This window comes from Podarcis filfolensis (genome assembly GCF_964270895.1).
Source record: "Podarcis filfolensis genome assembly, chromosome: 16".
Lineage (NCBI taxonomy): Eukaryota > Metazoa > Chordata > Lepidosauria > Squamata > Lacertidae > Podarcis > Podarcis filfolensis.
This window is the reverse complement of record NC_139620.1, coordinates 35,630,283-35,648,684: the sequence shown is the minus strand read 5'-3', so window position 1 is coordinate 35,648,684 and position 18,402 is coordinate 35,630,283. Positions and strand designations below refer to the sequence as shown.

The 18,402-nt window shown below is 43.8% G+C and overlaps 1 protein-coding gene across 2 annotated transcripts in view; it reads left to right on the top strand.

Annotated features, from left to right (window-relative positions):
- The window catches only part of GLT1D1 (glycosyltransferase 1 domain containing 1), a 58,041-nt gene extending 42,446 nt beyond the window's left edge, over positions 1-15,595 (top strand). For both annotated transcript variants that reach the window (XM_083590520.1, XM_083590521.1), the window contains 4 exons: positions 2,307-2,350; positions 3,105-3,225; positions 9,311-9,409; positions 14,251-15,595. In XM_083590520.1, coding sequence (XP_083446646.1) covers positions 2,307-2,350; positions 3,105-3,225; positions 9,311-9,409; positions 14,251-14,397 — 411 coding nt within the window. In that variant the 3' untranslated portion in view covers positions 14,398-15,595. The remainder of the gene's footprint in view (positions 1-2,306; positions 2,351-3,104; positions 3,226-9,310; positions 9,410-14,250) is intronic.
- The last annotated feature ends 2,807 nt before the right edge of the window (positions 15,596-18,402 follow it).

Below are 18,402 nucleotides of genomic sequence, written 5' to 3'. Positions count from 1 at the left end.
AAGGCCCATGGGATCTCCCCAGGGAAGGAGAGAGAGAGCCACCATCTTGGAGAGGCACATCTCACCTCCCTTTGCTTCTTCAGTGAGACACTGGATAGGTTCACAGCCAGTGCTCACCCAATGTAGAACAGGACAGAAGGGAAGTTACATGCCAGTGTTGGAGGTGCTGGGGAAAACGAGCTCCCCCATTTCCTCCCACACCACCCTGGAACAATAAATGTCTGTTAGAGATGGGTACAAACGAAGTAAGAGGAAGCAGAAAAAATTCTTGTCAAATCTGAAAGTTCTTCACCTGTAGCTTTTGGATGGGCAAGGATCTCGCATCCAATTTTAGGCTAAACCCCTAGAGCTGTTTTAGGGTTTTTTCAAGGCCAGAACAAAAAAGAAAGGGGGGGAGTGCCCTCCTCCCTGCCCCCTGCCAGCATGGACCCAGCAGAACATTAAAAAAGGCAGATCCAGCCACCTTTGGTTCTCCTTGTCCACTGACTGTCAGGAGGTCTTAAACACAAGTAGGAATCCGGCAGAGACACATTCCCGACTGGCATGTTCTCTCTCTCCTGGTCGTTCGTTCGGGAGCTTCAAAAACTTTCTCCAGCCCGAACATCAGAGCGACTGATACCAAAAGGCATCATCACACTTCAGGATCAGCAGAGTACAGTGGTACCTCGGGTTACATACGCTTCAGGTTACATACGCTTCAGGTTACAGACTCCGCTAACCCAGAAATAATACCTCGGGTTAAGAACTTTGCTTCTGGATGAGAATAGAAATTGCACAGCAGTGGCGTGGCTGCAGTGGGAGGCCCCATTAGCTAAAGTGGTGCTTCAGGTTAAGAACAGTTTCAGGTTACAGATAAATGAAGTCTTCAAACAGGACAGGAAAATTGGCTTCCAGGTGGAGAGGTCAAAATTAGAAACAGAGCTTTTGGAACCCAATACTAAGAATCTGTCAAGAATGTATAACTTGCTGTTGAAATGGAATACACAGGATGAGACGGTTAAATCAGCTATGATTAAATGGGCACAAGATATTGGTCATGACATTATGTTTGCTGACTGGGAACAGTTATGGACTACCGGTATAAAGTTTAAGGCATGTAATGCCTTAAGAGAGAAGAGAACATTATGAAAATGATTTATAGGTGGTACATGACCCCAGTCAAGCTTGCAAAAATTTATCATACGCCCAATAATAAATGCTGGAAATGTAAGGAAACTGAAGGTACTTTCTACCTTTGGTGGACGTGCCCAAAGATCAAGGCCTTTTGGGAAATGATCTATAATGAAATTAAGAAGGTACTTAAGTGTACTTTTCACAAGAAACCAGAGGCCTTCCTCTTGGGCATGGTAGGCCAATTGGTGTCAAGGAAAGATAGGACGTTTTTTATGTATGCTACAACAGCAGCAAGAGTTCTTTTAGCAAAGTATTGGAAGACACAAGAACTACCCACGCTGGAAGAGTGGCAGACGAAGGTGATTGACTATATGGGACTGGCCGAGATGACTGGCAGAATCTGTGACCAAGGGAAAGAGACGGTGGAAGAAGATTGGAAGAAATTTAAAGTTTACCTTAAGAACTGTTGTAAAATTAATGAGTGCTAAAATGTCATGGGTAATGTAAAACAGAATTGCAACGATAAACGATTGGGTTAGAAAAAAAGGAGTAAAGAAATTGAATCAGAAGTATTTGAAATTAGGGGTTGCTGAAAAAGTTTAAAACGGATGCAGAAAAGGGAGGTATGGGGAAGTCGTTGAAATAAGGTTTAAGAAAAAAAGGTGATGAAATTATACGTGTTTATATGTTTGTTTGTTAATGTGTCATGTTGTGAAGTGTCTGTTTTTGTTTGTTAATATATGTTGTAAAACCAATAAAAATTTATTATAAAAAAAAGAACAGTTTCAGGTTAAGTATGGACCTCCGGAACGAATTAAGTACTTAACCCGAGGTACCACTGTATAGGCAGGGCAGAGGCAAACAATGGGTAGAGGAGTGAAGTAAATTTTACTTTTACACTTACGCACTCCCATCAGACAAGTGAGAAACAGTATCAGAGTTCAAGCACATCTTCAATCCAGGCAAAAACATTCAAGGAGGGTTCGAAGCAGAGCCAGTGATCTAGGTGTGTGGTGTGGGGAAAGACCCAAGGGCCGGATGAAGGGGCCCGGAGGGCCACATTTTGCCTGAGTCCTAGAGTTCCCCACCCCTGGTATCCAGCAAAACTGCAACCTCAGCCCATTAATATTTTCCCAATGTGCAGGATGATTTGCTGCTCATAAGTTTCCTGTGTTTTATTTCCCCTGCCGTAGGTTGATCCACTGTTTGCAGAGGAAGTCAAAGAGAAAATTAAAAGGTAGGCTCCTAATTTGGAGATTTTTTAAAAAAAATAAATAGAAAAATGTATAGCTATATTTATTTTCCCCAAATTCTCATTGCAAACAAATCTCTTTCCGTGTTGCTCAGATTTACTTGAGAAGCTCGATTCCTACTGAGACCTCCTATGTTCACTTCAGTTTGAGGTGGCGATTTTACTGAAGCATACATTTTCTGGCTCAGAATTATGAGTGTTAAGGGCTCGTAACATTCACCTTGAATACAAGACAAGCATTATAACCCCATAATTCTTCTCTGGCTTGGATTTTCACCCAAGCTGGAAAAGGCAAACCAGCTTGCCAGCTGATAGATAACTCTAAAAAGAGCTCTGAAAAAGAGGCTTCTGAGCAAAATTAGCCATTTATAATCCAAAATTGAAATCCGAAATGTTTACGTTTCAGTTTATGGGTGGAGGAGCTGCAGGGGAGGTTGGGAACATTTCAGGAGAAGGGAGATTAATCCTGTCTTGGAAGGTGTGTGTGTTAAGTATTTATTTATTTTGATATAACACCACCAAAATATGTGGCGCTTTGCAGAAGACGTTTTATGTGGATGTTCCTGAATTTATGGGGAGGGGCCACAGATTAGTGCTAGAGCATCTGCTTTGTGCACAGAAATTCCCAGGTTTCATTCCAGCTCAACCTGAAATCTTTCTGCCATCCAATATCTCCAGACGACTCTGAAGTCCAGTGTCTGGAGGCCAACTAACAGACTAAACCATCTTTGCTTGGTAGGGCTGATGGGGTGCATTTGCTGCAGGAGATCTCTCAAGAAGACCTGCATGCTCTTGTGAAAAAATGCTTTGCCGTTGTCAACAGTTCCATTTCGGAGGGGATGTCGGCCACAATCTTAGAGGTAATTGCATCTGAACATTGACCTTCACGTTGAACGTTCCCTTGCTCGGCTGGTTTGAAATCTCCATCAGCTTCCCTGTCTGCCCGCAAAACACAAGGGCTTTCTCTAAAACATTATGCAGGAACAGTTAGCAACTCGCAGTTGCAGCCGGCCTGTGAAATTAACAAATGCTCAGCGGGTGAGGAATGGGAAACTGTGGCCTTCGTCTTGTTGTTTGTCGGTCTCAATCAAAATCGTCAATCGTCAGGAGCGATGGGAGCTGTTGTCCAGCAATATTTAGAGCAGGCATAGGCAAACTCGGCCCTCCAGCTGTTTTGGGACTACAACTCCCATGATCCCTAGCTAACAGGACCAGTGGCCAGGGATGGTGGGAGTTGTAGTCCCAAAACATCTGGAGGGCCGAGTTTGCCTATGCCTGATGTAGAGAGACAACCTCCTTCCTTATAGTCCATCTCAGGTGCCAAGATCAGCAGAGGGGGCCCTCTTGGTACTTCCAGCACCCTCAGAGGTTCAGGGGGCGGCTGCAACCTAGGACAGAGCCTTCTCTGTGGCATCCCTGAAATTGTGACGTTCCCTCTGCATATAGATGCACCTGGCACCTTCATGATGTAGCTTTTGTTGGATGCTGAAGACACACCACTTTACCCTGGCTTTTGACATCAGAGAGAGAGAGAGAAATGGACCTACACCGTTTTCTTGACAAAGATTTCTTTTAACTGATTTAATTGTAACTCACCCCAGTAACCTCATTCAAATTTGGGGCTAGCAAAATCAACAGGCCTCCCCTGTCCCAAAATTGTAGAGTTGGAAGTGATCCCAAGGGCCACCTAGCCCAATCTTCTGCACTGCAATCATCACAGCTAAAGCATCCATGACAGTTGGCCATCCAATCTCTGTTCAGCCTTCCAAGGGAGTCTATTCCGCTATTAAACAGCTCTTGCCATCAGGGAAGACACAGTGGTGGGTGCAGGGCCAGCAAGCAATTCTACTTGTGTGTCATAATGCCTGAACAATGCTTGTAATGTGTAATATTTCTACATCTATATTTACATAATAGTGGCCATGCTTTGTGTAATTTATTTTGGCTTGACTTTTCGTCTCTGCTGCCCTGTTTTAGTAAGCAGAGACCCGCCTTGCTTTCTTGATAATCCTATCGCTATTTTTTTTATCATCTTACTGCAGCGACGGACAGAAGCAAGGTATTCTTGCGTAATAAGAATTGATAGCAGCTCTCTTGGGAGACTGAGTGTCCCAGCTTTTCGAGAAAAGAGGAGTTTCTAGGCCTCACATTGATAGCAAGTCACAGTCACAATGTAGGGTTGGTCCTAAAAAATGCCAAAGGCTACTGTAAAAAGATGCGTCTTCTGCAGAAGCTGGAAACTGTACAAATCTGCATAGTGAAAGGTCAGGAACAGGTCTGTGGGGAAGGAGGTCCACAACTTAGCGGCAGGAGCAAACCAGCAGTAAATCACACTGAGCAAGTGGCGTTAACTCTTTATTATCAAGTGGAGTTAACTCTGCATAGGAATGTCAGGCCTAATGAGCACAGCAACTCTTCTTTGGTAGGTCTTGCCCATATGAGGCAGTTGCAGAGGCTGAAGATCCGCCCCTTCCCACAGCTGTCTAATTCTCCTCCTTTCCTGGGTTTTCCCCAAGCAATCTGAGACCACCTGCCAGCCTTTGCTTCTCCCACTTCATGCCTCTCCTGGTCCTGGGAGACCAGGGGGAGGTGAGGTTGTTGCAGCAGGAGGGAGAGACACCCTGGTTCCTCTCAGCCTCTTGGCCTGCTTTCTGTCCTGCTTCTGGACTTCTCTATGCCACAGACTCTTCCTGCTCACTAAACCCTGTTACCTCTTCAGCTTCTGACACCTCCTCCTCCCAGTCTTCTCTCTCTTCTCCCTCTGCCCATTCATTGTTGTCCCACCACCAAACCCCTGGCTATGGGCCTTCTCCCCTTGGCAGTTTCCCATCTGGTTCCTCCCACCACTTCTCTGTGTCCAACCATTCCATGTCCCTTAGAGGCTGCTACAGAGAACGTTCTCTCTCTCCCCCCCCCAAAAAAGAGACTTTGGAGCTTGGTAGAACAACCACAGGGTCTTCTTCCATCAGCCTTAGCACCCAAGAGGGTCTGTAGGAATGGAGGTGTTTGTTCCAGGTATTTGGGGCCTAAGTCATTTGGGGCCATAGCTGTCAACCGTCCCTTATTTGGCGGGAAAGTCCCTTATCCCAGCGCCGTGTCCTGCTGCTGTCCCTTATTGCTGATGTCCCTTGAATTTCCCGGGTTTCAAAGGAAGCAGCTCCTCTCCCTCCCTCCCTGCCGGCCAGGGAGAGAGGCTCCAACTGTGTGTTGCTTGGCTGCGTTGCTCATCCAATAAGGAGTCTAAGAACGACTGGGGGGTGGAGCTTGCATGCCTTGTGCCGATCAAATCGGCCGCGTTGCCTGGGGACTCGCCTTTGCTCAGTGCTTCCCAGCGGAGAGGTGACGGTAGTTTTCCTTGCTGCATCCCCTTTGCCGGGTTGCTGCACTGTGGGAACCACTGCTTGAGGCTTCGTTTCGCTGCTGGTTGACTAAAATCCCTTATTTTGGCTGCTGATCCCTTATTTTCGAGGCTGCTGGTCCCTTATTTTCAAATCTGTAAGTTGACAGCTATGTTTGGGGCTTTAAACACTAATGAAAGCACCTTGACTTATGCTTGAAAAGAAAAAAGTTTTTAAATTCAGGGGAAAAGAAAAAAGTGGGGTAGGGGGAAAGAAGCACAAATCTCCAGTTTCTTTCAACACTTTCCTCTAATCAGCCTTCCAAAGGCCAAAGGGTCTCGAGGGTTCCCTACCTGAGAAGCTTGGAAATAAAATCTGGATCATCGTCGACAGGCCAGATCCCCTTGTGCTAAACTACCTTCCTCAGAAAAGAAGTGCAAAGCATTCATGCACGGAGTGGGAAGGGATGATGGAGAAAATCTGTACACAGAGTCTGAAACAGAACTTCCTCCATTCCATAAGGAAAATAATTACAGTACGTTCCTGTTGGATCATGCCATAGTTCAATTTCTGGCCATGCTCCTGATTTCCAATCAAGCTGTGTTGGTCCAAAAGTGATCCAGGTGCAAGAATGGCATTTTCTTGCCTACTCAAAGATTCATCAACAACCCTGACGCCTTTCAACAGATCTTATCCATTGCTGGATTGTCTCTCCAATCTGTTGCTGGGTTGAATTGGGCTGCAAAACCAGAAGGAGGGAGAGAATTTCTGCCTAGCCTTATTAAAAACAAACAAACAAATAAATCACCACCAGCTTCTCATTCACATGCTAGTAAAGGCTTGAAAATATAGGCACTTCAAAGTAGTAGTATCACACAATATTTCAGAATTTATTGGGGGCAGGGAGGAGGTGACTAAGGTGTTCTATTTTGGCTAGATTTATTCATTCATTTCTAAGGTTGTTATAGGGGATAATTTGGGTCTGTCCCACTTCCTTTTCTTTAGGGATCACCCTTCCTGAGGTAGGAACTTCATAAGAGGTGAAGCCGCCCATTTCTCAGTTCTTCTCATTACCATTTTGTGTTATTTTTGGTAAAGGATTATTTTGTCCATCTTTCCCATGGGCGATACTCTTGGCCCTGACAGTGAAGTAGCACCATCTGCCTAGAAAGGAAAGAGAAGATAGCTCTTGAACAACAGTGCTATTTTAATTAGGAGAAAAAACAGCAACCCTACCTGAGATGGTCAACAGGAGGAATGACCATCTGTCAAAACCTTGTTTTCATTAACCAGGGCTGAAAAACTGCTCCAGAAAATGAAAGTGAAGCCTCAGACAGCGCTTGGACTCCACTGATTAAAAAAATAAATTCAGGACCATCTTGTTCAGCCAACACTACTTCCGTGGGTGGATTTGAGCTATGAGGACGTCCAACCTTCTATCAAGAGGGTTTGGTGGACTCATAAGAAGAGCTCTGCTGTGGGTTAGATCAAAAGCCCATCTAGGACACTTACCATAGTGGCCACCTCTCTTCTAAAAAACAAAAACAAACTGTGGGTCAAGTGCAAATGGATCAGAAAAGCATATTCATGGAAGCATAAATGTTAGCCAGGCAAAGAGACAGGTTTGTTTATGGTTGAGTCAGATCAGATCAGGAACAACCTTTTTTGATAAATGGGGTGCAGCCAAGCTAAGACCTGAGAGAGACCTATCTGCTTCCAGATTGTGTTTAAAGTGGCTCACCACATGAGATGCTGGTCCACAGATTAAAGGGGTTCCTGGTTCAAATTCTGATGCAAATGCACACTCAGAAGGAAAGACTTCATCCTGCTTCTGTTATGTACCCTCACTTTCCTTGTTTTCAGGGCTATTTTTTAGGAAAAAAGGTGGCAGTACTCACCATTAACCCCTCCCTCTTTCTCTAAGAATGGCAATGGCGCCTGCCTGAGAGGTGCCAGAACTCACCTGAGAAGTGCTGAAACTGAGATCTGGCAAGTTCCTCCTGGAAAAAAAAAACCTGCTTGTTTTATGCATATCCTTCGTCGCTCCCAAGTGTCTGGGCTGAAATTACCACTCACCCCATTCCCAGTTTTATGCTCCCCATTGGAAGACTGAAAATTTGTTGGTGTCCTGGCCCTCCCAGTCCAGTGAAAAACTCAGACTCACAAATCTTGTGATTTTCAGATCAGATCAGTGCATTAGGCGAGTGTCAGGTTACAGAAATCAAGAGCAAGTGCAAGAGAAGTTAAATGCATGGCGCTAAGCGCGAGCTAAAGCATTAATCCAGCAAGCGCCACATGCCCTCACCTTCCTTGTGAAGAGCCTTCTTCCTTGTGAAGAGCAGGGCAGACACAGCTATTTGTGCAGCAAGTGACCAGAGTCTCACCACTGTGCAATCCAACAGAGAAACCAATTCCAGTAGGTTGGCTAGGTGAGGTTTGTCCACTCCATCAGATACCTCTTAGGGCTGTAGAACAGACACCTGCCCCCCAACCCACTGGGAACCTAAAAGAAGTTTTTACCTGGTTGCTCAGAAAGGGATCTGGCCCCCAGACTGGAAATAATCCCTAGTCCTGCCTTAACGTCTCCCTTTGCTGGAAAGAATTCAGGCTGAGATGATGGCAGTTAGAACCATCACTGGAGCAAACTTCATAGAATCACCCTTCTCCCTTCCTAATAGTCATAGAAATCATGGAATTGCAGAGCCTGCAATGCCATTTGTGGCTGTTTTGGCTGCCTCAGCATAGGCAGTGAAAAAATGCTTGAGCAAAGTTCCCCTGCTTACTGGCAAACACGTTCCATTGAAGTCAGTGGGGCTCACTTCTGCGTAGATAAGTTTAGCAGCACACTGTTAGCCAATTAATCAATGAAACAGAGCCGTCCTTCCTACTAATGTGTTTGTGCGCCAGTGTGCAGGCAAGCTCAAGTAATCCACTTTTTCTGTTTTCTACCCCACCCCAAGAAAACCCCCAAACTTGTCATGCTTTCCTTCCGGGCCGATTACACCACGGGGAAATCACGTCCCCCACGATAATGACAGTAATTAAAAGCACATTCTCTCCTAAGTGCCAGTGAATCGGTATGGATTGAACAACCTGGAGAGTGGATTTCTTTCTGTTGTCTGACACCGCAGTAATTTGTACAAGATGAGCCATTAAGCGCTCAAAGGCACCACATGTTTTTCAGGATTTCTGAGGCTGGCGGCGGTAATTAAAATTTCAGGTCGGGCGGGCGGGGGGGGGGGGTCCGCTTGACAAGTGCGCAAGCGGGCTCCATGCGCTTCCCCAGAGATATTGAGGATTTACCTCATGCCATTCTATGCTCTGGTGGTTGCTGGAAATTTATGTCCCTCGTGAAGATTAACCTCTGGCAGATCCGCCAGTGCTCTCGAGCCCAAATAAACCCAGATGATGTATTCATAAGCACACAAGAAGACCCCTGCTGGATCAGGCCAGTGGGCCATCAGTTCCATAATCCTGCTGTCACAGCAGCCAACCAGATTCCCCAGCAAGAAGCCTGTGTTCAGAACCCTGCTCCACAATCTTCTGCAAATTTCCAGCTCTACCTTACTAACCCTAAGCCTTTTTCTTCTCTGTGTTTCTCCACTAGGCAATGGATTTAAATGTTCCGGTGATGGCAAGGAATATCCCAGGGAATGCTGCAATAATCGTGCACAAGACAACTGGGCTGCTATACTCAAACCCCCAGGTAAAAAAAGAAGTAATGACTCAATGCACACTTGCATTGAGAGCCAGTGTTGTGTAACAACTAGAGCAGGGGTCAGCAACCTTTTTCAGCCGTGGGCCGGTCCACTGTCCCTCAGACCATGTGGTGGGCCGGACTATATTGGGGGGGGGATGAACGAATTCCTATGCCCCAGAAATAACCCAGAGATGCATTTTAAATAAAAGGACACATTCTACTTATGTAAAAACACACTGATTCCTGGACCGTCCGCAGGCCGGATTGAGAAAGTGATTAGGCCACATCCAGCCCATGGGCCTTAGGTTGCCTACCCCTGAGCTAGAGTGTTGGACTACGACCCTGGGAGATGAGGGTTCAAATCCCCACTCAGCCATGAAGCTCGCTAGATGACCTTGAGCCCATCACTCACTCTCAGCCTGACCTAGCTCACAGGGTTGTTGTGAGGATAAAATGGGGAGGAGAACTACCTGTGCCACCTTGAACTCCTTTCAGGAAAGGTGGAGTATAAATGCAATCAATAATAATAATAATAATAATAATAATAATAATAATAATAATAATAAATAATGCTGGAATTTAAACCTATATAGGTTGGGGTTATGGTATTCAGTGGTGCAGGATATGATCACCATTGATATCAAATGACACGTAATTCATGTTGGGTCCCCCCTCCATTTGTATTGCGTTTCCTTTGCACTGAAGTGAGTGGCATGGAATAATGTAATAATTACCCATCTTCTTTGCGACTAACACTGTTCTGCTGTAATTCGGTTTCCAACAAAAACCGTTATTCACCTCACTTTCTGTATTATTATCTAATTTATTTCATAAAGTTCTGCCACAACAGACAGCAAGCCAAATGACATATTTCCTTCAGAAGCCGAACTGTAGCAGAACGGAAGCGCTGCTGTATGTGACAAACATGGCTCAGAATGGAAATTGACGCCTTCCTACCTCCCTACTTTTAGGGGAAGAGAGTTCTGCATCCTCAAATCAGTTTCCCACAACACCGCTGAGCAGTTCTACATCAGACACTCCAGGGTATTTGGGGAAACCTCAGGTGGCTGGCAGCTTTGAAAACCTGGCCGCTGCCAGCGAATAAGCCTGTGGCCAGGGAAACAGATTTGTGGGGAGGTCAAAGCAGTACCAACTCCAGCAAGGGCAGGGTGGGTTTATTGCCAGTGGGGTCCTGCCAGGCACCTGGGTACTAGCAGCTACTTAAGAATGGTGATGGGAGAGATGGAAGTCTCCAGGGGAGACCTTGGACAATACCTTTTCACTTGAAAGGGGCCTGAAGGATGGATCACATTTTAAAGAATGGGGAAGGTGTGGTTCCAAAGTAGAACACCTTATTTGCCTGCAGAAGGCCCCAGGTTCATCCCCCGCCATCTCCAGGTAGGACTTTGCAAGATCCCCTGTCTGAAATCCTAGGGAGCCCCTAGTGGTCAGCACAGACAGTACTGACCTGGATGGACCGATGATGATGATATATTAAATTTGTTAGTCACTTTATCTTGTCCAAGGCAACCCACAGCAACCAAGCAATCAACAAATGAGCAACCACACAGAGAAACATTAAAACCAAAGGGAAACTGAAATGCATTAAAAACAACTAAAAGGCCACAGAGACTTAAAGGCCAAAGCCTGGTTATAGAGTAAATTTTTTGCCTGTCACTGAAAGATATATGAGAATGGCGCAGGTGAACCTCCCTGGGGAGGAGGAGTTGTTGTTGTTGTTTAGTCGTGTCCGACTCTTCGTGACCCCATGGACCAGAGCACACCAGGCACTCCTGTCTTCCACTGCCTCCCACATTTTGGTCAAACTCATGTTAGCAGCTTCGAGAACACTGTCCAACCATCTCGTCCTCCATCCTCTCCTTCTCCTTGTGCCCTCCATCTATAATACGTGTGACTTCTTTTGAGTCATGACAAAGCAGTCTCTCATTTATTAACATTTTAATTGAATTTGCAGGTGCTAATATCCTGCAGCAACAAACGGCAATGTCCACCTTAGATCTCCATCATACCTGCAGACATTTCTTCATTAAGTTCTGGGGCAATTGCTCCTCTCTGCCTCCCGCAGTTTGGTCAAACTCATGCTGGTAGCTTCGAGAACACTGTCCAACCATCTCATCCTCTGTCGTCCCCTTCTCCTTGTGTCCTCCATCTATCCCAACATCAGGGTCTTTTCCAGGGAGTCTTCTCTTCTCATGAGGTGGCCAAAGTATTGGAGCCTCAGCTTCAGGATCTGTCCTTTCAGTCAGCTCTCAGGGCTGATTTCCTTCAGAATAGATAGGTCTGATCTTCTTGCAGTCCATGTGACTCTCAAGAGTCTCCTCCAGCGCCATAATTCAAAAGCATCAATTCTTCAGTGATCACCCATTCTTTATGGTCCAGCTCTCACTTCCATACATCACTACTGGGAAAGCCATAGCATTCCACAAATGGGGAGCCACCACAGAAAAGGCCTGTTCTTTTGTTGCCACCCTCTAGACCTCTTGTGGAGGAGGCACACGAGGAAGACACTCTGTGCCACCGAGGCTACTCAAGCATGGATTCAGAAGTACCCCCAAGCTATGTACCTGCTCCTTCAGGGGGAGTGCAACCACATCAAGAGCGGGCAATATCCCATCCATCCAGTCTTGGTCCAAGGGGTCAAATATTTAAGGCAGCTTCCTAGGTTCTAACTCCCATCTGGTTAGTGTTTAGTATTCTAAAGGCAACTGGCACCCAGGTAGCAGCAAGAACAGCAGCAAAACCCAACTATCACTTTGATTTTAAGTCCCCAGCATGTCTCCTTCGCACGCAACCTTTGCTTTTGAAGCTTCACCCTATATCCCAATTAAGTGGTAGTCTTAATTAGGCTTGGAAAGGAGGGGTGTGTGAGAGTATTAATCCTGTTGATTCTATAAATTAAATTCTGGCCTCCAAAAATCAGCTAAGTGCAATAATAACGTGCTCCGTAAAGAAAAGAAAAAACCGAACACCAAGAGATTAAATAAAACTGCAGAGTGTAAAATGCATTTTTGTTCAGAGTGCCTATGATTAATGCATACTATTAAGTCAAGTCTGAGGAAGGTAGATTCTCTGTTTTCATTAGACTTTGGCAGTCGTGCTTCCCTTGCTCCTGACCCTCCTCCCACCCCTCCTTCCGATAAAACGATTGTGCCTAACATTTTTCTCCCTGGAGAGTTCATTGTTCCCCGCGGTCTTCACAAATGAATCTCTTTGTTAACAAATGCAATTGGTTTTTCCGGGAAAAAGGTACTTGTATCAACGTGGAACTCACCTCCGCACCCCTGGTGTGCGTTGGAGAGACAGAACGGCTTGATCTCAGGCAGAGGTTGCTTATTGTCCATAGATCTTGAGTCTGCAAGTTCGGCTAGTCCTTCGTGGCCTCCGTACAGGAACGTTCCTGAACATTAAACAACTTTGGATACTGGTCTCACACCTCCTTCATTTATGCATGCCCCAAATGCAGGGAGAGACTGGATCCAGCTGGTGGGCCAGATCCTGCACTCCCCTACCCTCCCTAGGCTTATTGTGGGGGTGACATTGGTGGAGAGATGGCATTATGCAAATGATAGCCACAACAGAATCCTCCCTGACCACCAGCCCTTCCTTTTTATTTGAGGAAAAAGGATTCCACGCAAAAAGGATTTTAGACCATCCCTTGACCGTCGCTGGAAAGGAGAACTTGCCAAAGTTTGAAAAGCAAGTTCTGTTTCAGGGGTGGCAAATCTCAGGTCCTTGGGCCATATGTGGCCCTCCATGTTCTTTGTCTGGCCCTCAGGATTCTCCCCAGGCCACGCCCCTCACCGGCCTGCACTGCACCTTCTTGACTGTTTTTGCCTCCCTGGAATGTGTTGTTTTATTCATTTGCATGTATGTGTGTCGTTTTTTTCTGCACAAAAGCATACGGAAGCAAAGATTATGTGTTCTGGAAACTGTTATTCTTGCAGAACACATCCTATTATGATTTCATTCTTAGTAAGTATCCAATACATATTAATCATCAGTGCTATTCTTTCTGCATTTGCTATCTTTCATCTCACCTGTGAAGAAATGTTAAAGCTATTGTATGTGATAATTCTGCTCCGTATATGTCATAAAAGGAGACCCTAATCTTTCAGATTGGCCCTGCGTTTGCCTCCTTCCCTCAGTCTAACCTATTCAGTTAATTTTGCAATCACTGGGTCGTATTGTGCTTCCATTCTCTTTTTACTGTTGGCATCTTAGAAGAAAATGTTCTTGAACTTGGTGATAATGCTTCTTCCTGGCTTAGATGGAGGACAGAGAAGTGTGTTTATAGACACATTGGACCAACCTTCCCCAACCTGGTGCCCTTCAGATGTTTTAGGCACAACTCACACAATCCTATCCAGCACAATCAGGCTGTTGGAAGCAGTCGTCCGAAACATCTCGAGGGAGCCAGGTTGGGCTCAGGCTTCTACATGGCTGGAATTGAGCCAGCTTCAAAGTGGTAAGAGTTGCATCATTAATAAACCCCCGTTTTTATCTCTGTTCCAGGCAGCCCCTGGAAAGCCCTTCCCCTTAACCTGCTCGCTTCCATAGACCAGAGGCAGAAAACCTGCTTTTCATGCAGAAGGTCCCAGGTTAGGTCCATGGCATCTTCAGGTAGGTCTGGAAACGCCATGGCCTCAAATCCTGGAGAACCACTTGCCAGTCCATGTAGACAATACTGCGCTTGATGATCTGACAATCTGTAAGGCCGCTATTCCTGTTCCCTTGCAACGTGGCAAGTTGATAGAGTGTAATCTCCTTTGAGTCCTTTTGGATATTGGCAGTGGGATAATAACAACAGCTATTTCTCACCTTTTCAGGAGTTTGTCCAGCTGTCTAAAAGCCTGATCGGCGACCCATTTCTGCACAAAGAGATTGTAATGAAGGCAAAGGAGTACGTCACGAAGCACCACTCATGGGAACATGAAAGGAAAGCGTATCAGAACCTTGTGCTGATGCTTCAGTGACGCACTTTGCGTCAAGATACAGGAACCCAGCATGGATGGATCAAACCAGCCAAGCCGATCAGATTTTTGTGATTAATGACACTTACTGATTTCCCCCCCTCTGTATCACCTGCTCTCTGTGGTACCAGTTGAAATGTATCATACAGTGGACACTAGAACGATTGCAGGGTTTTCCCCCTGCGAGAGGACAGTATTCACAGATACGGATAATCAGTGATGCATCAATATGATACGTTTTCTTGGAATTATATGCATGCACACCTATGCGTAACACATTCAGATGCAAACACATGCATACTAGGAATGCCGTTGGATTGTGGAAATCATTCTCGGTCTGACTTATGGGCCTAGTTCCAGAGAAAGCAAGTTAGGCAGTGGTCCCATTGGAATGAGGAGGTCGAGTTAATTACGATTGTTTCATTCATGTCCTGTTCATTTCCATGGGACTTCAGGGGCCGTGGTTCGTTTACTGACCACACCCTTAATCAGTTAATCCATCGTGTGTGTAAAAACACTTGTTTTAAAGGGGGGAGGGGACCAGAACTTTCCTCCCAGTGCTAACAACAGCAGGTGAGGAGTCAAACTCCAGTTCTGCAGTCTCAATAATTATGACTCTTCCCCATACCGCATCCACGGTTTCTGTTTTATTTTTTATGTGCCCTTAAGCTGGGCCATAACAAACACTTTGAAAGGGTGTCTCTCTTGGGTGTAACTGAACAGATGCCATACAGCAAAGACATATGGCTGCTTTGACTTTGCTCCTGCCAAGACATTCCACTAACAATGTTGGCTGGGGCAAGGGTGTCACTCTGACATGTCCACCGGGAAGGGGGGGGTCGTATTTATATTGATTGATGTCCACATCTTGAGTTGGAGTTTATTTCTTCAAGTTGATGTTTACACCAGCTTCACATTTCCTGGAAACTGGTCGCTACCTCAGAATATAATAATTGCAATACTGCATTTTTGTGGAGCTTCATAAATCTCCTTCGCGTTTGGCCGCGAGAAGCTCAGGCTCCATAGAAGGGAAGTGGCGAGTAATTTGTATTCAGTACTTTGTGCAAATTTCGGATGCTTTCTTTTATTATTTTTGTCCTCTGAATCGCACAGTCGTTGGCACCATTGAACACATTGTAATAGGTCTCTGCATTTGCAAAAGGGAATTAAAGGAAGGCTCTCGTGCCTGCAGATCTCGAAAGCAATTGTGATTCATTTCTCAGTGGTAGAAGTAATGCCTTTGTTTCTCCCTCCACTTCGCCATCACCCCCAACCTCCAACCCCCCAAAAATCTGGCTATGAGATATCTATCTATCTATCATCTATCTATCTATCTATCTATCTATCTATATCTATCTATCTATCATCTTTTTTTTAAATAATTTTTATTAAAGGTTTTTATAACAACAACAAACATATAACAAATACATAAACAGACAAAAACAAAAACAAAACAAAAAACATGTACCATTTCATATCTTATTTTCTTATGCCTTTCTTCCCCGACTTCCTCATGCCTCCCTTTTCTGTATTCCAAATTCTTATCAATTACTCAGCAAATCTTCCCTTATTTTAATTTAAATTTAATCTAATCTTCCTTATTCTCCTTGTCTTAACCCTTGCTAATAGTAACCATTTACTTTCCAGTCCAACATCATTCTAACTTTCGTTAATTTTATAATATTTCTTTAAATAGTCCTTGAACTTTTTCCATTCTTCTTGCGCTGCTTCTCTTCCCTGGTTTCGGATTCTGCTCGTCATTTCTGCCAGGCCCATGTAGTCTATCACCTTCATCTGCCATTCTTCCAGTGTGGGTCTATCTATATCTATCTATCATCTATCTATCTATCATCATCTATCTATATCTATCTATCATCTATCTATCTATCATCTATCTATCTATCTATCTATCTATCTATCATCATCTATCGTTTTATGAAGCTTTAAGTACATCCTGTTAGGGAATGAGAGAGAGAGAGAGTCAAGCACGAGTTATTCCTTGTGATTAGTAAAACGTGGTTGGCGAGGGGGGATGTGACTGTGCACAGTGATTTCTGTAAAACTTGCGTTTCCATGGGCATTGAGGGACTTCATCGTATCATGTAGGGTGGATTTGATTTAAATCAAATCTATTTAAATCACGATTTAAATCACTAGTCAGTAAGACTTGATTTAAAACTCTCTTCTTATTTTACAGAAAGACTCATTCTTGCTGGTATAATCTTAATGTTTACAACCAGATGAAGGTTTCATTTTTGGAATAATAAATGTTCAGAGTAGTTTTTACAGCTATATCAAAAATTACTGATTTGGTTATGCTATTAGAAATACATAGACAGATAATTATGAAATTATTGTGAGGTTTAATAAGTTAACTGTTTATATTTGGACCACTTTTCTCCTGTACTTTATTGGAAGGAGAAAAATAACCTTTAGTAACAATTTAAGCTATTTATTTAACTAAAACAATAACATTATAGCATATGTATCCATGTTTGTTAACTGATGTGGTTAAACGATATTTTTTTTAAAAAAAAACAACTTAGACTGAGTTTTAGCATACATGAAAAACTTAAAACAAATCCTTATTTCCCGATGAATAGCCTTTGGACTATAATGTAAGTTAAATTGAAAATTATCTTTAGAAAGATTTTTCCTCCAAAAGAATTTTATTTTAAAAATCTGATTTAAATTTAAAAACTTGGTAGGAGCAAAAACGAGTGCTGTGGATCAGGGAACGGTTTTCCGACCAAGGGAATACGGCTATTGTCATGGACTGGTTGGACCCCAAGGAATGGTGGGAGGAATCAGCTGGTGTTGATGGGGCAGGGCTCCATTTTCCCAAATGCAGCAGCCTCCACTGTTTGACTGAAAAGATTGGTAGGATTCTGGCCCAATCAGAGCACAGTCTCTATTGTCTTTTATTCATGATTTTCAGTTATATGCATTTCAATAGTTTTACAATCATTCTAACATTTCAAAATTCGACTTCCTCCTCTTTCTGTTGTTCCTTATTATTCTTTTACATTTCCTGCATATTCTAAATTTATTCTTTTATTCATCTACTTTAAATATTTGCTTTTATGAAACTGTAGGTTATTACAATAGTCCAGCCAATGTCCTTATCTGTTTGCAGTTTGTTTGTAAATATTCAATAAACTATTTCAATTCTTTTATAAATTGTTTATTACCTTGATTTCTTATTTTTCTGGTAGGTTTCACCATTTCTGCATATTCCATACGCTTTTGTATCCATTCTTCTTTTGTCAGGGCTTCTTCTTTCCATTTTTGGGCAAATAACATTCTTGCCGCTGTAGTCGCATACATGAATAAATTTCTACACAGTTTGGGTAGTTCTGTCCCTATAATTGGGTAGTTCTGTCCCTATAATTCCCAAATGGAAAGTTTTTTACAAATGTTATTTTAAACATCTTTTTCAATTCAATATATATCATTTCCCTGTAAGCTCTAGCCTTACTGTAAGACCACCACATATGATAAAAAAACCTTTCTTTTTGCATTCCCAACATTTACTTGATTTATACATTTTTTCCCAATTTACTTGGTGTTAGATACCATCTATATAACATTTTCATATAATTTTCTCTTAAACCATAGCATGGTGTAAATTTTATATCCGTATTCCACGGTCGTTACAATGCTTCCATATCTGTAATATAACCAATATCTAATTCCCAATGTGTCATTGAAGATTTTACTTGCTCATCCTTTGTCTCCCATTCCAATGATATCTAATGCATTTTAGACAGCACTTTGACATTACATTCCAACAGATCTCTCTCCAATTGTGATATTCGTTCTATTTTAGATGCTCGTTGAAGACATGATTCTTTCAGTAAGACTTTCCGCAACCAATGCACGATGGTGCCTGCAACCGGTTGCTGGTTCCTTGCCCTGATTGCTGGCCTGCGTCCATTGGCTCCATGTCACACCAGGTTCTTGGACCAGGGCACCTTCTGAATTTCCCAGAATGCCACTAATCACTCT